Consider the following 22,307-nt stretch of genomic DNA (forward strand, 5'->3'; position numbering starts at 1 on the left):
CTAGACGCCAACTGCCTGCTGTGATATCCTGTATAGCAGTGGCAAAAAAATAGACAGAATCTCCCCGTCCCAATAGGTTAACTGATGTTTGTTTCCATGAGCCTAGACTATTTTGATGTCTTGAAGGTGAAGCTTTTACGGAAAGATCGTAACCACCTCCACTATCAGACAGTTTTACATTCTGCTGTGAGAATGTTATTAAAACTGATGTCTTGAAGGAAAACATGCTGGCACAGGCAACAGTACTGCACCTAGCAATGTATGAATAGAGCGCTGGTCACTCGTCGTCTATCAGTGCAGTAGAACTCAATATTCATTTGTGTGCAGCCAAGCCAAGTGAAGACTACATTGCCGCTGTCGATTAACGCGTAGGTATCGTTTGGCGATCTGGAACACAATCGAATTGCCGTTTGAATTGTTTCTTCTTCTTATTTCGTATAATAGCAAATATCAGAATTCAATATGATTATTCGGGAGCCGCAAAATACGCTCCGCCACCGAGGACAACAAAACTCTGTTCGTGTCGGTAGAGGCAGATAGCAGGGTATAAAAATTTGGTGTATTGTACGTTGTTTATTTTTGAACTCTACACTCTGTTTAGAGTTAGAGCATTTAAAAAACAATGGAAAACCAAAATGCTCCGTACAGATCTTTGAAAATGTAGTTAAACGAGCTGTACTGATGATCATATTTTGCTAGCTAAATAAATTTAGTTTAATATGACAATCCTCCTTCAAGAAAGTATTACTTTTCATAACCTTGCTTGTAATTGAACAACATTATGCAAACATTAATTCATCATTGTTCTTCATTCTTGTTCACCATTCTAGCCCGGTTTATTTTTGAAGATAACAGACATATGACTTTCAAATATGGCACCTTCGTTGTTTTTTGGTATCTTGAAACCGATAAATTTTTTTTCTGATTATCTTTACTGATACTGTACATATAAATATATGTCAATTTTAAATTGTCTGTGAATACACATTTTCGTAATTCTTTATCTATATTTTTTCCACGAACTTGCAACTGCAGGAAAATTTGTTATGTGACATCTTTGCCGATTGGTGATCAGTGAGTGAGCAAGACAAATGAATATAGAAGGAAGTTTAATTTCTTCTAAATCGTACTCAAATTAGATCTGTATAGAAGGTTGCCTTTTCGCGTATTGAAGAGAATGAACTGTATTAGAATGAAAAGTTTCTTCTAAAATAGAGTGCTGGGATATACGGGGTCTGTCTGATTTGCCAAACACGACACGGCAGAATTTTTTCTGTTGCCAAGATTGAACCATGACAAAAATGAACGACATTTTAAGTGGCCAAAAACGACATTGTTAAAATTAAATTGTTAAATTGTTTTTTTTTTCAAAAACTTCAATTTAAGATGCACCAGTTTCTGAAAACTTTATTCAATTTACTAAATTCCAATCGGGTTGTTAAGCTATTCACGGATTTCTAATTTTTATATATCAGCTAAAAGAGTGTAATTTTCTGAGCAAAACGTGATTTTTTTAAATTTAATATCATTGTCCTTCGATTTTTAAATAAAGAATAAAAATCGCTCCAAATCGCTACAATGACGGTTGGTATATGGGCGAACCACATACATAAGACATACGTAACACTTAGGAAGAAATCTTCCAAAAAAGTTGGTACAGAATGAACTACTCGAATGGTACCAAGCTCTGAAAAAAATCACTGTTTGGGTTGTTTTTGAAGGCAGTGTATCTGCGAAGCCCTGCATTTGTCTCGTTCCTACTCGAAAAATGCTGCATTGATTTTGTAAATAACTTTTTGACAGTTCCTTATGGGATTTTCTTTGCGGCTCGATAAAGCCGAGAAATAGAAAATTCACTTTGTTCATTATTTATCGAGCAGTTTGACATGACGTGGTACTATGGGGCAACGTGTACCAGCAAAAAAATGCCAGTGTTAAGTATGTCTTATGTATGTGGTGGTATCACATACATAAGACATATGTAACAGTGGCGTTTTTTCTGGTACACGTTACCCCATAGTACTCCGTACCCTCTCCTGTCCAACTGCTCGACAGATAATGAACAAAATGCAGTTTTTTTTTCGGCGGCTACAAAATCAATGCCGCATTTTTCGAGTAGGAACGAGACAAATGCAGGGCTGTGCAGGTACACTGCCTTCATGAACTACACAAACAGTGATTTATTCAGAGTGTGGTCACATACTTGGACATACGTAACACTGGCTTTTTTTTGGTACTCTTTGCCCCACATCACCCGGTGCCAACACCAGGATGAACTGCTCGACGAAAATGAACGGAATGATTTTTTTTCATAGCGGCTCTACTCGAGCCCTCAGCAAAATCCCTTACGAAACTGTCAAAAAGTTGTTTACGAAATCAATGCTGCATTTTTCAAATGGGAACGAGACTAATGCCGGGCTGCGCAGGTACACAACCTCCATAAACTACTCAAACAGAGGTTTTTTTTACAGAGGTTGGTACTTTCGAGTAATTCATTTTGTACCAACAATTTTGGAAGATTTCTTCCTGAGTGTTACGTATGTCTTATGTATGTGATGGTATGGTACCACTCGAGTAGTTAATTTTGTACCAACTTTTTTGGAAGATTTCTTCCTGAGTGTTACGTATGTTTTTTGTGTGTGGTGAAACCGCGTACTTTCTTACAAATTTTAACCGAATCTAAATATTGCGAACTGAAATTTGTTTCGAAAGTTAAAAGTAAACTTCGCGCAGCCCTTTGATGATCAACTGACATTTATGAATGAATTAAATTTTTAGTTGTAGCTTTGGCAACACTGCTTCATTATTTAGTTCATTCTCTTTGTTCATTTCTGCTGATGTTGTCAAGTCTTGACAACTTGCGAGCAGTAGAAAACCAGACACGAAATACAGTTAACGCTTTGGGATTTACGGTGAAATCTGTATTTTTCCAATCATTTGCAAGCAGAACGACTAATGTTATTTGTGCAAATCAGTTTGACTAAAATGCAGATTTTGTGCTATGCTTACATTTTGTTGATCAAGAACCCGTGTCGAAAACAATGTTAAAGTAAAACGAACGCTTTGTGTTTACCCAGAACTGCTTCTTGGCACCCGACAGCTGATTGTTGTGTCCAGAATTTTATCGATAAACAATTGCAAACGGTACGGCATAATCCGATCGTCGTCGCCCACGACAGAGGAGTGCCGCAGGAGTAAAATTGTCAATGCCAGTTTCAAGACCCCGGTGGAGAATCATGAGTACTAGTTATCCGAAGGCACCCCTTGGAATCCGGCTTGTTACCGCCCTCAGCGGAAAGCTTTGTTCCCGATGGCAGGCTAATCGATTGGTTTGGTGAGTAAGCTGTTCAGATTTTCTCTCGTGCGCAGATTGTGACATGTGGCATTTTTGACCGTTTTGCCCGTTCGCTCGAGTGATGCTGATAAAGATCCGATGCGAAAAAACTGCTAGGCAACGGCATCAGTACTGTAGAGAAGATTGCCTTGGGCATTGCCAGTGTTAGCCTGCATGACGCTTTACCCGCATAATTAATAATGACTCACGATGCTGGTGGGAACATGGCAATGTTGACAATCACAGTTTATTTCTTATCATGTCTATAAAAGTGATTCTTTGTTGAACGCTGCGGTAGCAATGAGCTTTATGGCGTAACATTTGTGTTGGCGAAATTTGAATTGATTAAGTACTTATTTTGCTTACGCAAAGCTAAGAAATGAGCATTGAGTCGAGAGGTGAAAAATTCTTGTTACTAAGCTCGTGATAGCATACATGTTGAAATTCCTCTAGAAGACATACTCATTTGTTATGTGTGCTGATAAAGACAGTTCAGAAACCTTGATTAAAAGGCAATTCTCATTAGAAGTACACGCAACGCAACAGTTAAGGTGTTATTATCAATATGCTGTTATTTGTTACTATTAGCAATGTAAAAAATAAAAAACATGATAACATGGCGAATGTTTGTCATTTTCATCGCTCATGGACAACAGATACGAGATAATTTTCCTAGACTGTCCCTGGAAATAAAAGTTTTTTTTTTCAAAATTTGAACCCTCTAGTGCCCGATGATTCTTTTAGAAAACCGTCTAAAAATTAATTTGGACACTGAAGGGTTAAGCCTATTTACCTATCAGTGTAGAAGTGAGTCTAATAGTGTTGTTATTAGTTAACGAAAAGTTGGCGATTATCTCAAGTTCATTTTTGCTCGAAAGATATGAAATCATGTTTGCGGGGAATTATTCAAGTGAACTCCATTGTTGTGTCGCGTCTGCACGCACGACACAGACTGACTTCGGTCTCGCAAGATTTCGTTGGGTTGGATGAAGGTTGGGAGTAACGAAAGTAAATTTAGCTACAAAGGTATAAAATTGTTTCAGTCTACAGTAATGTTAAGGTAAAGCTTTGTTATTTTTTTTTTTCTAAAATATTCCGGATCCCAGTAGCATCCATGTCAGTAGACAACAAAAATGGATCTGTTCAACCAGGTGCGTAAAATTTATCAGTTTCAAGTTTGGTGCGTTGAACACATTTTTGTGTGTATTCCGCGTGCTGTATGTGACGTGACCAACTACGATCCAGAGCATTTCCAGCAAAATAGAAAACAATTTTATCAATTTCTATTTCAACTTTGAGCTGTTGCCGTTCTTAGCGAACGGCTTTTTTTATTGCTAGTTTGTTTATGCAAATCGACTAGATATGGAAATGAATTAGCTTAGCTGCATTGCTGTTAATAAATCATTCAGGACCAGTAACTGAGCGCTATATCATAAAATTGTTGCAATGCTGTGACAGTATTTCCACATGTTTCATATAACATAATCAGCTCTTATTGTGGTCACCTTGCTGCTTAGTTATTTCTAAACATTCTTCGTGGCATAAATAGGGAGGGGATTTAAAAACCTCTAAACCCCACCCCTGATCCATCTGGGCACAGCTTCAGTTTGTCGTCTGCCAGCTCTGTATAATCGTTAAAACGATTTGGTGTTAGTAAGTAATATTTGCTCAAATAGAAGCTGTTTCTGGAGAGCAACTTTCACCTAGTTTGCAACTTATTTTGCTTGTTCCAGTGATAAGAAGACCAAAATGAAGATTTAATATGATTAGAGAATTAACAAAAAAAAGATAGTGGAGAGATAACGTTTTCTAAATCTGTTGTTCAATTTATTCTGTTCAACTGATATACGGTCACAGATGCTGCTGGCTTCCAAAGGGTATAAACCTTACAGAACATCTGAAGTCTTAGTCCAAGTGCAAATTGTGCTTATCAAAGTTGTTTATTGTTTGTATTTTGCAGGCCTGCAGTACCGTGCACGTGCTTACACCGTGACTCTTCACTATGCACTTTGTTTATATTGTTTACAAAATTTAGATAATTATCTGAGGCAAATGAACCGCATGTTAACTTAGCAGTATGCTTGAGGATTTTGAATGAAGAACACTTCTTAAAACATTTTCTCTTCTCTGCAATAAAAATTGTTTTGTTCAATAATAACGGAGCATCTTTGTTTCCCTCCCACAGGTTCAAATGTTCGGTGCTCACGTTAACTTACCTGGCGTACATGTGCTACCACATGACGCGAAAGCCAATCTCGGTCGTCAAGTCGGTTCTGCACCGTAATTGCACCGGTGTCCGGTTACCGCCGGAATTTATCCACAATATGGGTGAGCCACCGAACGACAGTACTTGGTGTGATTATCCGCCCTTCGATGGACCGGACTCGGCGGCCCTGCTAGGCTCACTGGACTCCTCGTTTCTGTTTAGCTACGCCATCGCAATGTTCTTCTCCGGGTTCATTGCGGAACGCGTTTCACTGCGATACTTTCTATCGCTGGGTATGTTGTTCTCCGGCATCTTTTGCTACTTGTTCGGGGTGGCCAAAGTGTACGACATCCATTCGATGTCGTACTTTGTGTTCGTCCAGGCAATGGCCGGAATATTCCAAACGACAGGATGGCCCGGTGTTGTTACCATCGTAGGTCGCTGGTTTGGCAAATCGAAGCGTGGGCTAATATTCGGAATCTGGAATAGTCACACGTCAATAGGAAATATTTTGGGATCCTTGATTGCGGCAAACTATGTCGAAACCGATTGGTCAATGTCGTTCATTGTACCGGGTTTTTTGATGGGGGTTTTCGGTTTTGCAATGTTCCTGTTTTTGGTTGATCGACCTGAAATTGTTGATTGCCAGGAAAAAGTCGGCGATAGGAGTGGTGGCTATAAGAGGCTGGAAGACGGACGGGCGATAGAATCTGGAGGAAATTCAGACAATGAAGAATCGGTGGGAACCAGCAGCGAACAGGTACGCAAGCATACGGAATTCGATGTTCGGTAAATTAAGTTTTCCTTTTCCTTTTGTTTTATTTGCATGATGATAACATAATATGTAGGAAAATCCTTCGTTAAGAAGTTTACACGGCAGTTTTTATTCTAACGTTGTAAGTTCATATGGCTTTTCCATAGCGTGCCGATGCATGTTGCTTAGACAATGATTATTTTAAGCAACTAACATAACGCCAATTCTAGGATACAAATGAACGGACACCAATCATAGGCAGTATTAATCGTGCTCCCGTACAGGAGGATGCAATAGGTTTTGCAGGAGCACTTAAAATTCCGGGTGTAATCGAGTTCTCTCTAAGTCTGTTTTTCTCCAAGCTAGTCAGTTATACATTTTTATATTGGCTTCCACTATACATTCAATCTTCCAGTAAGTAAAATGGTGTCAGAAGATGATAAGTTTCTTATTCATGACTATTATATTCTGCAGCTACTTTGGGTGCTGAGCTGAGTGCTGATTTATCTACGTTGTTTGATATTGGCGGTATCGTTGGAGCTATAGCGGCCGGCTTGATCTCAGATTCTACCGGGATGTCTGCAACTACCTGCTCGGGAATGCTGTTCTTGGCCGCACCGACGGTAACTAGTTTGCCCCAGTGAAAAATCAGTTTCCAGAGTTGACAATGTTTACTTTATAGTTGCTAGTTTATCAAAAGCTTGGCGCGGTCTCGTTGTCTTTTAACATTTGCCTGCTATTTCTGGCTGGGGTGCTCGTGAACGGCCCTTACGCTCTTATCACTACTTCCGTCAGTGCTGAACTAGGTAAGTTTAACAGCAAACTAGTACAGTTTTCTTCAAGCAATGTGCAACTAAGCCACCAAGAGAAATTTTTGTCACCTGTTTCTTGTACGCAACCGACGACGTTTTTTTCAAGATTATTGTATTCACTATTTCAGCCCAAGTGAGTAGAGTTACGCCAAATTTTAATTTAAATTCTTTATGTAATTCAAGTGGGATATATGTGCTAGGCGTATAAATTATGAAATTCATTTATCATCTTTCATCAAAGAAATAAACCGAAATCATGATTATTCCTTTTTCTCTACTTTTAAGGTCAGCACAGTTCTTTAAATGGAAACTCTAAAGCACTAGCGACTGTTACCGCCATCATCGATGGAACTGGTTCAATAGGTAAGTATGAAGTCCTAAAATGTTTATACTGTCAATCACTGTATTTTTTTTGTAAATTTTCTATCCAAAAATGAAGTTAGAATTTAAGTGGCCTGTCTGTTACCGCTTTATAGATTTTTTAAAAATTATTTTCGTTTTCACAATTATTTCGTTTTCACAATTTGATAACAAGCAAAAAAATTCTCAATATGAAAAATAAAAGTTTTCATTTTCAAACACGCAAACTGTGATATCTAGTGTAAAGATTTAAAAAAAAAAATAGAAACAAATACTGGCTCATACTAAATTTAGTTATGGTCACTTTTGAAATACAAACGCTCACCTTCATCTTCAATCACAGGAGCGGCTGTTGGGCCCCTTTTCGCCGGCCTGGTGTCATCGTCCGGGTGGCAAAACGTTTTCTACATGCTCATTGTGTCGGACATTCTGGCACTGCTACTGCTTTTGCGACTGGTCGTAAAGGAGCTAACTCGCCGTTCACGGCGGCGGAACGTCCGTATTGAGTAAGTACCTACTAAAAAAAAGCTGTGAACGGTTGCGTGAGGTCGCGTCGTACGTTTGGCTGTCCACTTAGGCGTTTAGTTATTTTCAAATATTTTGAAACACACTAACTAAATAATATAGGTTGCAAAGTTTTGGTTGCAACAAAGGCCTATTAAGTATGTAATTTTTTATATTCGATTAAATCTTTTTATTACGACTTGCATAAATAAACTAACAGATAATGGATAAATAATTGAAAGAATTTCCTTGCTTATTTCGGATAGACTATAACCGAGTTAAAGCTCATTGTTTGCTTGGCAATCAACTTGGTCTGGCCAGTTGCAAACATTGAGTACCGGATCGAACAGAAGTCCTGCCGGACACGAAAAGTCGTATCGGTGTCCTTCGGTCGTGCAGATGTAATAGTCTTGACAATTGTCCGGATTCGGGTGTATGCCTTCAGTCTCACAATCCGGTGCGACTCCTGGCTTAGAAGTGGTAGTCGTAGTCGTAGCGGCTGATGGAGTGGACGGAACGGGCGTAGTTGGTGGCGCTGCACCATTATTAATCGCTGCATAAATAACATTCATTAGTGGATATTTTTGACTGCTGCACTGTCCGTGAAAATCATCGCTCTCCAAAGACCACACCATGGCTCCTCCGAGATCCAAATCCAGCATAAATTGCATCTAACAAACGAAACAGTTTTCATACAAATAGGAATATTTTGCAGTAGTTTGAATGAAAGTATAGATCACCTTGAGTGCAACTGAGTTCACATCCTCGTAACCCAACCACTGGTTGCCTTTGGTTGCATAATACGCTTGTTGTTCATTACTGAACCAAATTTTCCACGGTTCTTGCAGCTGCTTTTCACAAAACTCATTGTATGCCAATATGCCAGGTTCTCGGGAATGTTCTCCTGCCAAACCCGGACCTGTGACTGGTGCTCCGATATCTGTAAGGTCGGGATTCGCCAGTGTGAATGATCGACCGTACAGCGGAATGCCTAAGATAAGCTTTTCCTTTGGGGCTCCCTGTGAAAGCCAGTAGTGTACACTGGCATTAACGTTCAGTTGTTTTTGTATTTCCGTTCGATCGGCGGGACCCTTGTAGAGAGGGGCATTTATACCGGCGGTGTTTTCCCAGGCTCCATGCATATCGTACGTCATCACGTTGATGAAGTGCAGTGCCGCGGCCACTCGTGGGATGTCATACGATATACTAGAGGAAAACTCTGCTGACGCTACTGCTGCACTCAGCAGTAAACCTTCGCGGTCAAATCTGAAAAAAAGGATGAAATTTGGTGATTTGGGTGATTTTTGTGTTGTTCGGTTGAAATTCAAGTCAATTTCGGGTAGAACCTTTAAACCTGAGTTGGGACGCATGTAACAATTTTTTTTACAATTTACAATTCAACCTAAATATTAAGCAAAAGCAAAAAGTGTTTTTTTTTATTCTCGCTTATTTTCCGTCGGTCTAATTCCGCCACCGTTGTGGCCAATCACCGACGCCCAGGGAGGTGACTCCACGACTCCACACCCAGGACCCTAACTCATGACCCGCTTATTAACGGACCGGCGCCAACGGCTTTATTCCTCATGCGATGGAAGGCGTGATCCCAGAGATTTTTCGCCTCAGAAAATCTCCCGGTGTCGGCTAGGATTGAATCTAGACCAGTTGGGTTGGTTGTGAGTGGATCACGCCACCTCACAACCATCGACACCTATGTTGGCGGTGGGATTCGAACCCAGGCGTCGAGCGTGGTTGGCGGAGACGTTACCAACCACACTAGGCCCCCGCTCAGCAAAAAGTGTTGTTGTCTTGTTCAATCATTGTTGTGTTGTGAATTTCTCTTTACCGCTTTTTTACCTTGAAAAAAAAAATAAAAATAATATGTTGAGGCAACTGAAGAAGAGCCTCCCTTTTCGCGCAGATAGCTTTGACTAATTCCACTAGAAAACTTACTAGTCTAGTCTGCGTATGTTTGAATCCCGACTCGGGAGAGACTGTAAGTAGGGGAAGGGGTGATAAAATGGACACCCTAAGCCATTTCCAAATTTCCTCCACAGTTTAACACTACAACTATGAGTCGATAGCGCACATTAACTAAGCCACTAATGGTTGATAAAAAAATAAGAAGAAGTACTCAAATATAGTATTTTTCGTAGTTTTAATGAGCATTTTTGAAAGCAGTTTTTTGGGGGTAAAATTGATAAAATAACAAACCGAACACGTCCGATATACACGCAGTCATAGATTTAATAGAGAGAATAAAAAAAAAAAAACTTTTGTTTTATATATACATTTCGGGGTAAAACACCAGTCACAAACTACGTTACACGTTAGTCTGCTCCTCAACATCCCCTCTCAGACCAAGCGTGGAACGATGCTCCATGAACTGACTTCTCGGGAGACTCTTCGTGAAGATGTCGGCAACTTGCTTCTCCGTAGGTATGTACTCAACTTTTACCAATCCACCTTGAATACAGTCTCGAACGTAATGGTATCGTATATCCAAGTGCTTTAACCTCTTCTGATCGCGGGGTTCGTTGGCAATATGGATACAGGATTGGTTATCCTCATACAGCGTGGTGGGAGCACAGCAAACTATTCCGAAGTTTTCAAGTAGATTTCTGAGCCACACTGCATCACAAGCTGCTAGGCTGAGTGACACATATTCTGCCTCAGTAGACGATAAAGAGACAGTCGATTGTTTTCTTGTTGTCCACAGTATCGTATTGCCGAAAGCAAGAAACACACTACCGGAAGTTGATCTGCGGTCATAAATGTCACTTCCCCAGTCGGCATCAGCATAGCCAACTAAAGATTCTGCATTTTTGTTGCGCCGGTATATAAGGCTATAGTGCTTCGTGCCCTGTAGATAGCGCATCACACGTTTTAAATGTGACCAGTGGGTATCCGTCGCTCCACTCTGGAACCGACTGAGAAAGTTTACTGCAGAACTAATATCAGGGCGTGACGAAAGCATCAGATACGTTAGGCAACCTACAAGTTCGCGGTACGGTTGCTGCGTTATGATTCCTGACTCGCTTTTCTGTAGTTTCAAATTTACTTCCAACGGAGTAGCTACTGCCTTACAGTCCTGCATGCCAAATCGCTTCAACAGAGCACGGACGTATTGAGTGTGGTTAATCGCTAAAACTTCTTCATCCATGTTTCTGTCCACTTTCAAACCAAGAAAATATTTTAACTCTTGCATATCGTCCATTTCAAACTCTCGACTTAAACATTGTTTGATTCTTATGAGCTCTGCTAACGAATTGCACGACAAAATAATGTCGTCCACGTAGAGAATCAAATACACCACCACATCATTTGTTTTACGCACATACAAACAACTATCGTATTGCGAACGTCGGAAGCCAACCTTCAGCATGTAATCGTTAAAGCGTTCGTTCCAGCTACGAGGCGCCTGTTTCAACCCATATAAGGATTTGTTGAGTTTACATACACTATTTTCCCTCTCAAATCCTGGAGGTTGGTGCATATACACGGTTTCCGATAGATTTCCATTCAAAAAGGCGGTACGGACATCCATTTGATGGACGTGAAGAGTCTGTTGAACAGCTATTGCTAATAACGTACGGACGGTACTGATGCGGGCCACGGGTGCGTATGTTTCCTGGTAATCGAAACCCTGGCGTTGGGAACATCCCTTTGCAATTCATCCTCGATCACCTTTTCCCACTTTGGCCAGTCCTCTCGACGTTGTAGTTCCTTTACGTTATCCGGTAGCTCTTCGACATAATTTTCTGCATTCAATGCATACGCCATACAGACTTCGTAATCCGCAAGATGTTGCGGAAACTTTCGCTTTCGTTCGCTTCCTCTTAACGGTGCACTATCGTCTTCGGCACTTTCATAATTTTCGATTGGATCTTCTGCATCCTCTTCATCTTTTGTTGAAGACTCAATATCTTGAGCATCTCTGATTGGAACACACACTTTCGGTTCTGGCAGACGGTCTGAAACTACATATATACATATGTATCATATGATCGTTTGTATAAACTTCCCGATGAATAGTTTTCTTCACAGGAAGTTCTTCGATTATCACGTCACGACAGATAATAACTTTCCGCTTTTCAGGACTCCAAACGCGGTAACCATGAATACCATAGCCGGCCAGATAGCATACGGTACTCTTTACATCCAATTTGGACCTTTTCTCTCTAGGAACATGACAAAACACTTTACTCCCAAATACACGTAATCTCGATACGTTTGGTTTTCGATCGCACCACATTTCGTACGGTGTTTTCGCAACTGACAAAGCGTTCGTGGGGCTTCGATTAATTACATGAACCGCTGCTTGTATTGCTTCTGTTCACAGAGTTCGGTTTACACCCGATTCATCGAGCATTGCTCGCGCACGGTCTAGGATTGTTGCGACTCCGTTCTGTTGCGGAGTATATAGCACACTAGGTTCCATAACGATTCCCGATTCACTAAAGTACGTCATTAACTCATCATTCATAAATTCACTTCCGTTATCACTACGTAATCTCGTAATTTTTCGTTCAAAATGCGAGGTAGCCATTGCAGCATACTTTTTAAATGCTTTCACAACATCACTTTTTGCTTCCAAAGTATACACAGCCGTGAAGTGTGTGTAATCGTCGACAAAAATTACAAAAATTTTCTTTCCGTCCCAAGACTCCGGTTTAAACGGACCACACACGTCCGTGTGTACTAATTCCAATGGACGCGATGAACGGGGTTTCGAACATTCTTCGAAAGACAACTTCGTTTGTTTGCCCATTATACATGGTTCACATATACTTTGAGCACTGGTGAGACGAAAATTGTTATAGATTCCTTCGACCATATCACTTCTAATTAGTTTCAGCATACCAGCATTTCCTATATGGCCAAAACGACGATGCCATAGTGACAGCTTAGTTTCTGATTCACCAATCAAAGTAGACGGTACTTCAGTGACACTGACGTTCAGTTCGTACAATCGATTTTTGCGATCTGCGGTGCACACAATATTTCCGTTTCTAGTAATCCGCGCACAGTTGTTCCCAAAAACCACTTCCATTCCGCGTTCCGCTACTCGTTTGACGGAAAACAAATTTGCATACAAACCGGGTACAAACAGAACATTATAAACGGTACAGTTAAGTTTCTTGCCATTCACCATAGCTCTCATTTTCACATCACCAGCATATTTACTAACTAGCGATACACCCGATTTCGCCACATTAATTACCGTCGGTACATCAAGTTTTCGAACGTTCATGAGGCAGTTTCTTGTGTTTACCATATGCTCCGAAGCACCACTGTCAAGTACCCATCGAAAATCACTACTACCACTATACATAGCATCTCTATCGGTGTTTACACTAAGGCTACTGTCATACTGAGGCGTCAAATAAAGCGAAGCGTTGAGCGTTTGAGAAGCGGAATAAACAGAAGCGTTGGGTGAAGCTTCCTATGACATACTGGAGCGAGCGTCGCAAATGCGTTGTGTTCTCATATTCCTAGATTCCAGTAGCGGTTTTGTTTGAAGGAAATATGAATTCGTCCAATGAAGATTTTTTTGCTTCTTCAAGCACGAAAAATTACGTTTTAGTAAACATAGAGATTTTTTCATGAAATAAAATAATATTACTGAAGTGAGTTGCGCTACAGACGTAGTAAAAAATATAAGAAATTATTCTGAATTTTAAACCCGTTGACCCCGAGCAACGTTCAACTAGTTTATAATATCTGTTAGGATTTCAATAACCCATGTGAGCACAGCTAGTTACTCAGCGGCTTGCATTTTCGCGACCAAAGAAGTTCAGCATGCTAAATTTTTGGCCATTCAAATCAAAACTCAACAATATCAATCAATAATATCAGTGCTATTTTCCCGACGACCTGAAAATTTTTCCCGATAGTATTTTCTACCCTACTTTTTTTCTTTTTTAGGATTTAAGACCAAAATAAAGCAAATATTAAGAACCTGGCGATATCAGGTTTAGTCTGAACATGGATTTACTGCACAACCCTCTTCTAAACATTTTAACATTTTCTAAACGAAAATGTATTTTATTTGCTTTTTTCAATTACCAAACCAAAACAAAGCAAATATAAAACACCTGGCGATAAAAGATTTAGTCTGAATATGGTATTACCGCGTACATACCCGGGCAGGAGAGCATAACAAAATCATAACTCATCAATAGTATATTAAGCTATGAGGACTTATCGTGTTATTCGAAAGATATTCACGTCTCAAACATGCATATGAAAATATCATAAAATTTTGATATCATATCTCGATATGCCTTCAATAAGATATTTGAGTTGATTTTAAATTTCTGATAAAAAGTAAATTTTTAAGTGAAAATTGTTCGTCATTGATTATTTATAATATATTCAGTTATGCATTCAGTGTTCAATAAGTTGAAAATATTAATCGGTCATTTTCGCGATTTTCAATGCAAATTACTGGTTTGTTATTGAAATATCAAGCTTTGTTATTCATATAGTCTTGGAGGAACAATATTTTGGTATTATTTTTTGTTATTTTACCAACTATGTAAACCATATTAAGATCAAAATGAGGTGTATTTCCGATATCAGGTTGTGATATTATAATGATATTTTGTCCTGCTCGGGTATACGCGCGTCAAAACACTACTCGTTCTGTTTCGCCGCCTCTATCGACGCGTCTTTGCCGCTCCAGTATGACCGGTTTAAGCGTTTCATATAGACGTTCGAAGAAGTAGCTCGGACGTTTTTGCGACGCTTCTTGCTTCGCTTCATTTGACGCCTCAGTATGTCAGTAGCCTAAAAGCAAAATCATCACTGTCTGCTTCAGCATTAAGTGCTCCAGATCTGTTCTTCTTTGTTTTCTTCCGTTTTTCAGTTGAACGATTTGACCACTTGTTCGTTGGGCATTCTGCTCGTTTATGCCTCAATTTACCACAACTATGACACTTATAGAGAAATTTGCCACTCTTTCCAGCAAATGCCGTTCCCGGTTCTAGACCAGAATTTCCGCTATACTTGCGCTTTATGTCTCCACTAAGCAGTCGTGATTTTACAAATTCCATGGAGCACTGCTCCACTGGAAGCGTTTCCAGAACGGTAATAAGATGTTCGTACGACTTTGGCATAGATTGCAATAAGAAAAACACTATCAATGGCTCGTCGAACTTCATTCCTGCCGACTCGAGCTCCCGAACAATCTTCTCAAACGATAGAATGTGCTCTCCTAACAAAGAAGTATCGCTAAACTTTATTCCAGTTAGTTGTTTGAGCAGAAACATACACCAGAAACACCTTTCTGTTCAAAAGTATGCTGTAGTACTGTCCAAATTGCTTTTGGTGACGTTTTACCACGGATATACTCGAGCTGAGAATCCGCCATCTTATGTATTAGGACAGATTTGCACTTCGCATCTTCCTGCTTTCGCCGCTTTCGTTTCTCCTCTTTTACAAGTTTCATTTCTGCTGAATCCGTAATAAATTCCGGAAAGCAATCTTCCTCTTCAAGCGATTTTTCAATACAGTGCAGCAAACCCAATTCTTCCAGGTATGCGTGCATACGAAAACTCCACGTCGAGTAATTCTTTCCGTCGAACAAATAGACGCGCTGCGTGCGATCGTCCTCCATTGTTACAATGCGGCACGTTCTATCCTATCTTTTTTTTTCACGACAATTTTCTTGGCACAAACGATCGAACTTTATTTATTGCGTCGCTTGATCACTTGGCGCATATCGAGAACTCTTATTCCGAATAAAACAAATTTTAGAGCTATCCAAAAAAAAGCATGACTGAGCCAATAGCCTGATGAAATAAAAAGCCGAACACGTCCGATATTCACGCAGTCATAGATTTATTAGAGAGAATAAAAAAAAAACTTTTGTTTTATATATACATGTCAGGGTTAAAACACCAGTCACAAACTACGTTACACGTTAGTCTGCTCCTCAACAAAAATGACACGCGGTCATATGTTCATCGGTCCGAGTTTACCTTTGCGTTATTCTGATACAAACACGAAGCATCTAGATTTTTCAATGGAAATTAATACAATTTTTTGATCATTACCATGGGCTGTCCATCTTACCCGCACATCCATATTATTGAAAATACCTAAATGTATCAAGAAAATCATCTGAACTATTACTAACCTTTGATGATTTCTACTGGTTAGTAGTCTGAGTACAGATATTTGCAGAAAAATCGTTATAAAATGCTGTTTTACAATAGAAAAAACTTTATTTTTTGTAGGACAAAAACAACATCACCACCACGAATGTACACGTGTTTTTTGTTGTTGATTATTATTTTGACTGTTTGACTGTTTCATGTCGCATACTTTGTCTAAAGATAAGGTGCCAAAGAAGTTTGTACCCCTGTTCACTTTACCCACAATTCCCCTATCAAGAGAATCTTAGGGCCAGCTACGCAAGTTTCCTGTATACTAAAAGTTGGCTGCAAAGTCTTTGTCCGACAAACAAAAAAGGTCGACTTTCGAAAGCTTTTTTCCACTGGAATACTTATCTATGGTCTTAGACATGACTAAGAACACAACTTTGATAGACTGAGGTCTTACTACACGGGAGATACGTAGATTCCTAAATTCGCATAAAAAATGCGCAAAATCGGAATTCTGCGTAAAAAATCTAGTTAACTCTAAAATCCGCTTAGAAACTTGAATTGTGAATTGTGTGTTTTATTATGTCTGGTAAATACTTGAGAGCTGAGGTAAATTCACCTGTGAATCAAGATGAATATCAGAAGAAATAGTTCAAGCTAGGTTATTTATAAGACACGACCGCAAGGTTAACGTAAAATTACGCCAGCCTGTTTTATGTCAATATACTGAGATGGCATTGTGACGTAGATCAAAGTGATTAGTTTTTCAGTACGGCCCAAAAACGAATGAATTTCTTGTCACTTTTGTATTAAACCGGTGCACACTGTTTCCAAAGCTGCAAAAACGTGATTGAAACTATTTTGACCCAAAAAACTTGATTTTAGAGCCACAGTGCCTTCAGTAAGGTTGTTCCATTAATCATTCTCCATGTTATTCAAGTTACAGTTTTGTGATTAATCCACTTAACAGTGAAAAGCGAATTTAACTTTTTTTCATTTTTGCATAAAAAAAACTCATCGCGTTCGGCAAAGTTGTAGCACATTTCATAAAAAACAACTTTGTCAAAGACACCATACTTCTATCTGTCTATTTAAATGGACTTATGTGGAGTTTTCTACAGATTGCCACTAAAAAGCAGTTTTTTCAATACAGTAAGTTTCCGTTTTTGGCAACAAAATTTTAAATTTCAGTTGCCAAAACTGGAACCGTGCCAAAAACGGAAACCTTTTTTGCCATTAATATATTCAATTTGAGACTTCAAAATTATTATGAAAATTTATTTATATATACGAATCAACAGGTTTAAACAAAATCCGTCGTATATAGCGTACAGTAATGACAAATTTCAAATCGCAGCACTTGTACAACAGCGTCTGTGACGTCAAACTCTCTGTTCCATTTGAAAGCAAGTGGGTAGAAACGACGGCTGGTTTTAGATTGCCAGACCTGTTATCTACGACAGTGCGTTGTTTACGAATACACTATAGTCTAAACACTAAAGTTAGAAAAAAATACCGGGTAAATTCCGAAATCCACGTAAAAGTGACCTTAGTGTACACGTTAAACATAAATTACCCATTAATGAGAGAAATATCACCAATTTTCGAAAGAGTTGTACGACTTTTTACTGAGTAAATTTTTTACCCATCAAATGGGTAACAGCTACCAATAAGGCTCTTGATGAATTTTTAATTGAATTTCAAAGTTTGAATTTAGCGCTTTGTGATATACAGGGGATAGTCAAAATAAGTAGGATAGGCAAAATTTTGATGAAATTTGAAATGCTGTAGCTTTGCCAAATATTATTCGATTTTAATAATTCCAACACTATTGAGCTGGAAAACTTTTAAAGTTTCATTTGGTCGGCGTGCGACCAGACCGAACCAAGCGCCATTTTTTTCAAAATTAAGTTTTTTACACCAGTGGATGTTAAATTTGATAATCTATCTTTCATGATAGAACGAAATCATTTGAACAGTTTATAATGGTATTATAACAAAATTTCTTTGCAGCAGTTTGCAGGAAACATACGGGGTGGTTAAAATTTGATCGCCGATTACTCGGAATAAAGTTTTTGGCGCTTGGTTCGGTCTGGTAGCACGCCGACCATTTAGGCGTCGTACACAAATTACGTAACGCTAAAAATCTAGATTTCAGACCCCCTCCCCCCTATGTAACAATAGATAACGTTCGATATAACTCCCCCGCCCCCTAAAATTACCTATCGGTTGAACAACCTGACCTTTCTCCAAATTTTCAATTTTGAGCAAACATTTCAGTTACGTAACTGTCTCAACTATCCCCCTCCCCCCTGTGTAACAATGTAACGTGTATGTAACCTATGTAACGCTGACTAAACCCCCCTTCCCCCCTTCATGTGTTACGTAATTTGTGTACGATGCCTTACTGTCTACAGATATGGCCTAGGTCACCCGGTGTAGGAAATATTCCTGAGTTCCGGTAGGCATGTCAAACCTGTTAATTTTTGGATGGATTTGGTAATGGATTACCTAATGAAAATAGTTATTTGCATCATTGGCATAGATCAGCGGTTCTCAACCTTTTTTTATTCGCGTACCCCTTGGCGATATTTTTCATATCGATTGTACCCCCTGGCTTGGAATGTTTCCGCAGAGTGGGAGAGAGCAGTGGTAGATCATGTTGTGGTAGTCTTGTTTAGGTTTCAAATTGAACTATAGTTTGTTTGATTGCTACAGTCATGTTTTAAGAGCAAGATTGAAAAAAAAGAAGTATTTTAGAGAAGAATTGCTTTGTCCGCCATTATTGATTTTTCTTTCGCGTACCCCCTGAAGGCTTTCGAGTACCCCCCAGGGGTACGCGTACCCCAGGTTGAGAACCGCTGGCATAGATGACAAAACCATTTCAGAAGCGACTGGTACATCAAGATCCGGAATCGGCCAAGAACTCATTGAGAAATGGCTATTTTTCATCCGGAAGTCCTCAGACGAACCTGTAGTAGAGGAAATTAACATTTTTGCATCAAATAAAGCATGTGACACCTCTATCTTCAGGAATTTTCATCAGGAATCATCCAAAAGACATATTTTTTAATACAGACTGCGCTGGCCACTACCGGAATGATCCGGATGCCCCGTAGGAACTAGCAGTGGAGCATTTACATTTTTGCATCAAATAAAGGGTGCGACACCTCAATCTTCAGGATCTTTTATTCGGGGCCATCCACATACCACGTGGACAAATTTTCAACGATTTTGATTTTTGAAGTGTATATTTTATTCGGAAAGACAAAATTGTTATCTACACGTCATACAGATCAAACAAACCGTTTTGGCTCCAAAAATATTTGTACTATAAAATGTTGCCAAAAACGGAACCCTTTTGTTGCTAAAATCGGAGTGTGCCAAAAACGGAGCATGCCAAAAACGGAACATGCCAAAAACGGAAACCTACTGTATAACTTTTAGTAGTGATTTTCTACAATTTTTCAATGTTCTACAATATTGTTTGTTATAACAAAACAAACAATGTCTGCAAAGTAAGTTTATTTTTATCTCATATTTCTGTGGTTATTGACGATTTTTATAGGAACAATGCATCAATTGACTAACAGATATCTTCAAAATCTGCAAATATCTGCAGACTAAACCATTTCTACATTAAAGTATAACTAAAACATCATTCAATCCAGATATAGGCATTTGTCTCTCACTGTCTCCTGAAATCTTCAATAACTAAATAAGTATAAGGGATAAAAATAAGCTTCCTTCGGTGAACTCGTGTGTTTTATTAAACTAGAAAACAATGTAGAACATTGAAGATCTTAGAAAATCACTATAAAAAGTTCTGAAAAAAAGCTTTTTAGAAGCATTCTAAAGGAAACTTCACAATAGTTCATTTTAATTGGCAGATAACAAGGTTTTTTCTTATAAAATATGCTGAAACTTTACTCAGCATAATGGATTTTTATATCCAAAAATGAAAAAAATAGGATTCGTTTCTCTCTTTTGGGTAGATTAATCACAAAATTCTAACTTTCATAAAATGAAGAATAATTAACGAAACAACTTTGATGAAGACACTATGGCTCCAAACTCTTTTTTTTTTGAGTAAAAACAGTAAAAATCATGTGAATTAGTGCATTATTAAAGTAGAAATGTTCAATAACTAAATATATGTGAGATAAAAATAAACTTCCTTCGAAGAAATTGTGCGTTTTGTTATAGGAAACAATTTTATAGTACATTGAAAAATTTTTGAAAATCATCACTAAAAGTTTTAATGAAATAACTGATTTTTAGTGGCAATCTGTAGAAAACTCCACATAAGTCCAATAAAATAGGCAGATAGAAGTATGATGTCTTTGACAAAATTGTTTCTTATGCTACAAGTTTGCCGAACACGATAAATTTTTATGTGCAAAAATGAAAAAAAGTTAAATTCGCTTTTCACTGTTAAGTGGATTGATCGAAAAACTGTAACTTCTACAACATGGATAATAATAAATGAAACAACTTTACTGAAGACACTATGGTTCTAAAATCAAGTTTTCTGGGTCAAATCAATTTCGATCACGTTTTTGCAGCTTTGAAAACAGTGTGCGGTGCCTACTTTACTTTGTTTTTTTATTTTGTTTTGTTTTATACAACGTATGAACGAATAACAACGAAAAGGAAGATATCAAAATTGGCATGAAAAACCTATATTCTACAATGTGGCACTTACCTCACTTTGTCATCTCACGGCAGTATATTTCTTGCAATATGTTTGGGCAGACACTCGATTGAGACTATTCAATTTAAATTTCAATCATAATCCTTTTTCAACTCTCCTTTTTATTCAATGGTTAGTACCTAACCTTGAAGTTCAATTGACTTGAAGCCATTCGAAAATAATGTTGAAGCTCGCTGAAACACAGTTGCAGGTAGAGTACCCACTTCACAGTGAAAACGAACCAGCTTGGATGGAGCTGAATCGCGCTCGTTGAAAAAGTTATGTAGAATTTTAAATTTTGATAAGAGGCAAAAACTCATTTTTACTGCTTCAATTGAAAACATCAACATTAACTTCCGTCCTTAAAAGCACGATTGGTTATAGTTTTTACAAAGCTGGGAGTTAACCGGGTTATGCCTTCTTTCCCGCGGAGCCGAATAGTTTAATTGCTTGGTAGAACTCCTCCTTGAGCAATAGTGACCATAACGCAGTAGACGATATTTTCAATCTACAATCTACTATACCGAAAACGATCATACCATGTTGAAAACACCAGTTCTCGTCCGATCACCGAAGTTAAGCAACATCGGGCGCGATTAGTACTCAGATGGGTGACCGCTTGGGAACGTCGCGTGTTGTTGGCCTTTTTTTGGGCTTCAAATGGTGAGTTGACAACTTGGAAGGAGCGTCAAACTTAGCTCCGGTCCTCACAAGTTCCTATCTCACGCCTCCACGAGTTATATGATACAATAGACTACCAGTTAAAACATGGACACAACTGGTTGGCGTTGCCTGGGCAATGTTGTCATCCGACAATAGCTAAGTGAGAAGGTGCGACGCGATCGTTGGCGCGGTAACCATATCTCGGCGGTAGAGGAAATGCTTCGCCAACCCGAGCGTCTGTCCACCAAGATGGTGCGGCTCAAAACAGCGTCTGATCTCCATGTTATTAGCGGCTGATCAACGTCCTGGTGTCAGCGTGGGACTCTAATCAGAGCTGACACGATGGCCCTCCGGCGAGACAGGGGGTTGGGGAAGGCCCAACAAGCCGCCCCGAAAAACACCAAATGTTACAAATATCGAAAAAGGTCATACGGATCGGAACAATCGGCACAGACCTAGGCGACGAAATAAGGACTACGATTGGAAACTCGGTACATGGAACTGCGACAGGATCATATATGATGAACTAAATCCACGCAACTTCGAAATCGTAGCACTGCAGGAACTTTGCTGGTCGGGACCGAAGGTATGGAAAAGCGGACATCGAGAGGCTACCTTTTATCAGAGCTGTGGCACTACCAACGAGCTTGGAACGGGCTTTATAGTGCTGGGTATGATGCGCCAACGCGTGATCGGGTGGCAGCCGATCAGTGCGAGGATGTGTAAGTTGAGAATTAAGGGCCGGTTCTTCAACTACAGCATCATCAACGTGCACTGCCCACACGAAGGAAGAGCCGACGATGAGAAAGAAGCGTTTTATGCGCAGCTGGAGCAGGTGTATGATAGCTGTCCGCAACGGAACGTTAAGATCGT

General features: G+C 39.2%; 2 protein-coding genes and 1 non-coding gene across 4 annotated transcripts in view; 2 read left to right on the forward strand and 1 right to left on the reverse strand.

Annotated features, from left to right (window-relative positions):
* Nucleotides 1-2,840: 2,840 nt before the first annotated feature.
* LOC129722525 (glucose-6-phosphate exchanger SLC37A2) lies at nt 2,841-8,183 on the forward strand. 2 transcript variants are annotated; one of them, XM_055676010.1, is made up of 8 exons: nt 2,841-3,334; nt 5,520-6,300; nt 6,389-6,436; nt 6,525-6,708; nt 6,769-6,917; nt 6,977-7,100; nt 7,392-7,469; nt 7,810-8,183. In XM_055676010.1, exons 1-8 carry the CDS (start codon nt 3,207-3,209, stop codon nt 7,974-7,976), a joined length of 1,659 nt encoding a protein of 552 aa, XP_055531985.1. In that variant the 5' UTR covers nt 2,841-3,206; the 3' UTR covers nt 7,977-8,183. The 2 variants fall into 2 exon arrangements, with proteins under 2 accessions (XP_055531985.1, XP_055531986.1); XM_055676011.1 differs by lacking the exon at nt 6,389-6,436 and having other exon boundaries at nt 2,843-3,334.
* The window catches only part of LOC129722528 (chitinase-3-like protein 1), a 28,344-nt gene continuing 12,410 nt past the window's right edge, over nt 6,374-22,307 (reverse strand). The window contains exons 3-4 of the mRNA XM_055676015.1: nt 8,711-9,236; nt 6,374-8,641 (exon numbers count right to left, since the gene is read on the reverse strand). Of these exons, the coding sequence (XP_055531990.1) occupies nt 8,249-8,641; nt 8,711-9,236 (919 nt within the window). The 3' untranslated portion in view covers nt 6,374-8,248. The remainder of the gene's footprint in view (nt 8,642-8,710; nt 9,237-22,307) is intronic.
* Nucleotides 21,297-21,415, forward strand: LOC129726250 (5S ribosomal RNA). The gene has a single exon (XR_008728299.1). It is a non-coding gene; the product is annotated as a 5S ribosomal RNA (ribosomal RNA).

Source organism: Wyeomyia smithii, chromosome 2, assembly GCF_029784165.1.
Source record: "Wyeomyia smithii strain HCP4-BCI-WySm-NY-G18 chromosome 2, ASM2978416v1, whole genome shotgun sequence".
NCBI lineage: Eukaryota > Metazoa > Arthropoda > Insecta > Diptera > Culicidae > Wyeomyia > Wyeomyia smithii.